General features: G+C 23.9%; 1 protein-coding gene across 1 annotated transcript; it reads left to right on the top strand.

The window, feature by feature from the left end:
• Nucleotides 1-1959: 1959 nt before the first annotated feature.
• Nucleotides 1960-2647, top strand: EIN_421040 (Hypothetical protein; the record flags this gene model as incomplete). Its single annotated transcript, XM_004258538.1, has 2 exons — nt 1960-2019; nt 2481-2647. Coding segments are annotated over 2 exons (227 nt in total), but the record flags the coding sequence as incomplete, so codon positions are not given.
• Nucleotides 2648-2689: the final 42 nt, after the last annotated feature.

Genomic DNA, 2689 nt, shown 5'->3' on the forward strand with positions numbered 1-2689 from the left:
CAAATGGATAAAACACTTACAAAGATATTATTATACAAATCTATCAATTTTAATATTAAAACAAAGTTGTTATTTTTTTAGTTTGCTTATTAATAAATTTTTAATATAATACTGGTGATTCCGGAATCGGTTCGGGAACCGCCATGTTCCGGAATCAAAAGTTTGGGAATATTTTTTTTATGAAGTTCGGGAACTTGTGTGTTCGGGAACTGATTGGTTCGGGAACACACCAATTTTAAGTTTGGGAATCAGGATGTTCCCGAACCGAGGTTAAAAATATTCCGGAATATTTTTTGATTCCGGAATCGGTTCGGGAATTTGATAAAAAAAATAAAATTCCCCAAATATTTTTTTATTGATTCCTGAAACTTCTGATTCGGGAATCAAAAATATTTCCCAAATGTTTCAAGAAAAGCCGATTCCGGAATCGGTTTCGACTACACTAATTTTGCCAAAACAGTAAAACAAAAATATTTTTAAATAACATTTTTACTGAACAATCTCCAAATTTCAAAACGATAATATCTGATTGAGTTTATGATGAAAAAGACGCCATTAATCATAAAAAACACTAGTTCAAACAATAACAGTTTGTGTTGTTTTTTAGTAATTTTTAAATCAATATCGAATTGAGTAATATATTAACGTTGAATATTATGATAAAGATACTTATTTTTTTGCGAAGGTTGTCGAAGTTAATTTTGTTTAATAAAATTCAAATAAATGTATTATCCACCACATTTGTAAGCGTGTATATTCACGATAAAAACACTCTACGAATTTATGTAAATCGTATTAATGAAATGTGAGTTTGAGTGAAGACAAAAAGCTTATTACAAACGTTCGTCGTCATAGCAAATTGCTGCAAATTATAAAACACTTGGAGATGGTGCAAAATAACAATAATTCGAATATCTTAGTGATTTTTGTTATCATTTAAATATAAATTTTTCTAAAATCATAAGGATAAAAATATACAAAGGAGCTCAAACAGGTTTTTCCTCTTTTTTACTTTTTTTACACTCGGCAAAAAAATAAAACATCAACTTTTTTATTTTTTTCATATAAAACAGAAAAAAGGAAACTCCAACGTGTTAAACAACATTTTATTTTTTAATTTTTTATAGTTGAAATTATAATGCATAATTTAAAGTTTCACTTTTTTATGAAAAAAAACACAATAATGATATTTATAAATTACACATTTTTTTGTTAAATTGGAATGCTAAATGCCTTTTTAACATGGCAGTTAACAAAATGATTTCAAATAAATTAATAATATTTAATAGTAAATGTTTCCATTTTTTGTAACAAACTTTTACAACACAGGTTAGTTGTTATATTTATAATATATTCATTTTTTCCAAATTTGAAAACAAATAAACTTGTCTAAGAAATAAATAGAATTAATTATGAATTAATTAAATATATCTAATTTGTACAGATAGAAGAAAAATAGGGTGTCAGGAATAAATTGGGTATCAAATAAATTAGGGATTAGTTAATGTAAAAAAATGGGTTTCGTTTTTTTTTTATTTTTTTCCCTACCAAAAAAAATATAAAAAACCATTAAATAACTCAAAATCAATCTGACACCCAATTTATTCTTGACACCCAAATTTTATACTATCTGTATATTATTTGAAATCATGTGTAATCTCCTTAAAATTAATCAATTGAGTATTTAATAGTTTAACTTAAACAAGTTTGAAACCCCAATAAAAATATATTCATATTAAACCGCACATAAAATAATTTTTGTTGTTTGTTTATTTATTTCTGCAAAAAAATGATTTAAATAAAGAATTTACAAATACTCGAAAAATAGTACAGCACGGATAATACGACCTGCAAACTATAAAAATGGTTTATAAAAACAATATAATAGTTTTTAAATACAAAATTTGAAAAAATAACACGACAAAAAACACAAAAAAAACTATAATATTTTATAAATTTATGGTTTGCCAATCGTTTTTTTTTGTGCTGGACTATTTTTCGGGTATTTGTAATTTGTTTGTTGTTCTGTTTGGTCAACATTTTTCATAATTAAAAGTTAGTATCTCCTTGACTATACTTCTCAATTCTATAATTGAAATAAATTACATTAAACCAAATGCACATTATATTAGATTATAATTGTTACATTTCTAATCAATAAACACAATAAAAAATACATTTGAATTCTTTTATAGCTTGTTAGAAACAAAGACTTTTTTGAAATTCTGATAGACCCAAATTAATTATTTTTTAAAATGAAAAGTGTAAAATTTCCATAACAATATTTTTCAATTTATTTAACTCAAGTTAACCAAATAAACATTTTATCAGAGTTTAATTGTAATTATCAAATAAAATAATATCAAAATAATTCATTTATATTTTAATAAAATGTTTTAAAAACAAAGACTTCAAATAAACTTATTTATAGTTCTTAAAAACTTAAATTAACGTCTATTGTTTAAAAATAATATAAATAGAATGTTTGGTTGGATATAAAATGTGAGTATTATTATTTAATTGAATCGAACTTTGACCAATCAACCATGACTTTCAACAAGTTGTGTCATTCTTTCATTGTATTAATTCTTATTATTCTGAACCTGGTACCATCTTGTGCTTTAAGATTATTATCCACACAGCCAAAGTTTACAATAGAACACAAAAAAGGTATATATTCTTTAGATTC

Source organism: Entamoeba invadens, assembly GCF_000330505.1.
Source record: "Entamoeba invadens IP1 unplaced genomic scaffold scaff_1105074725287, whole genome shotgun sequence".
Taxonomy (NCBI): domain Eukaryota; phylum Evosea; order Mastigamoebida; family Endamoebidae; genus Entamoeba; species Entamoeba invadens.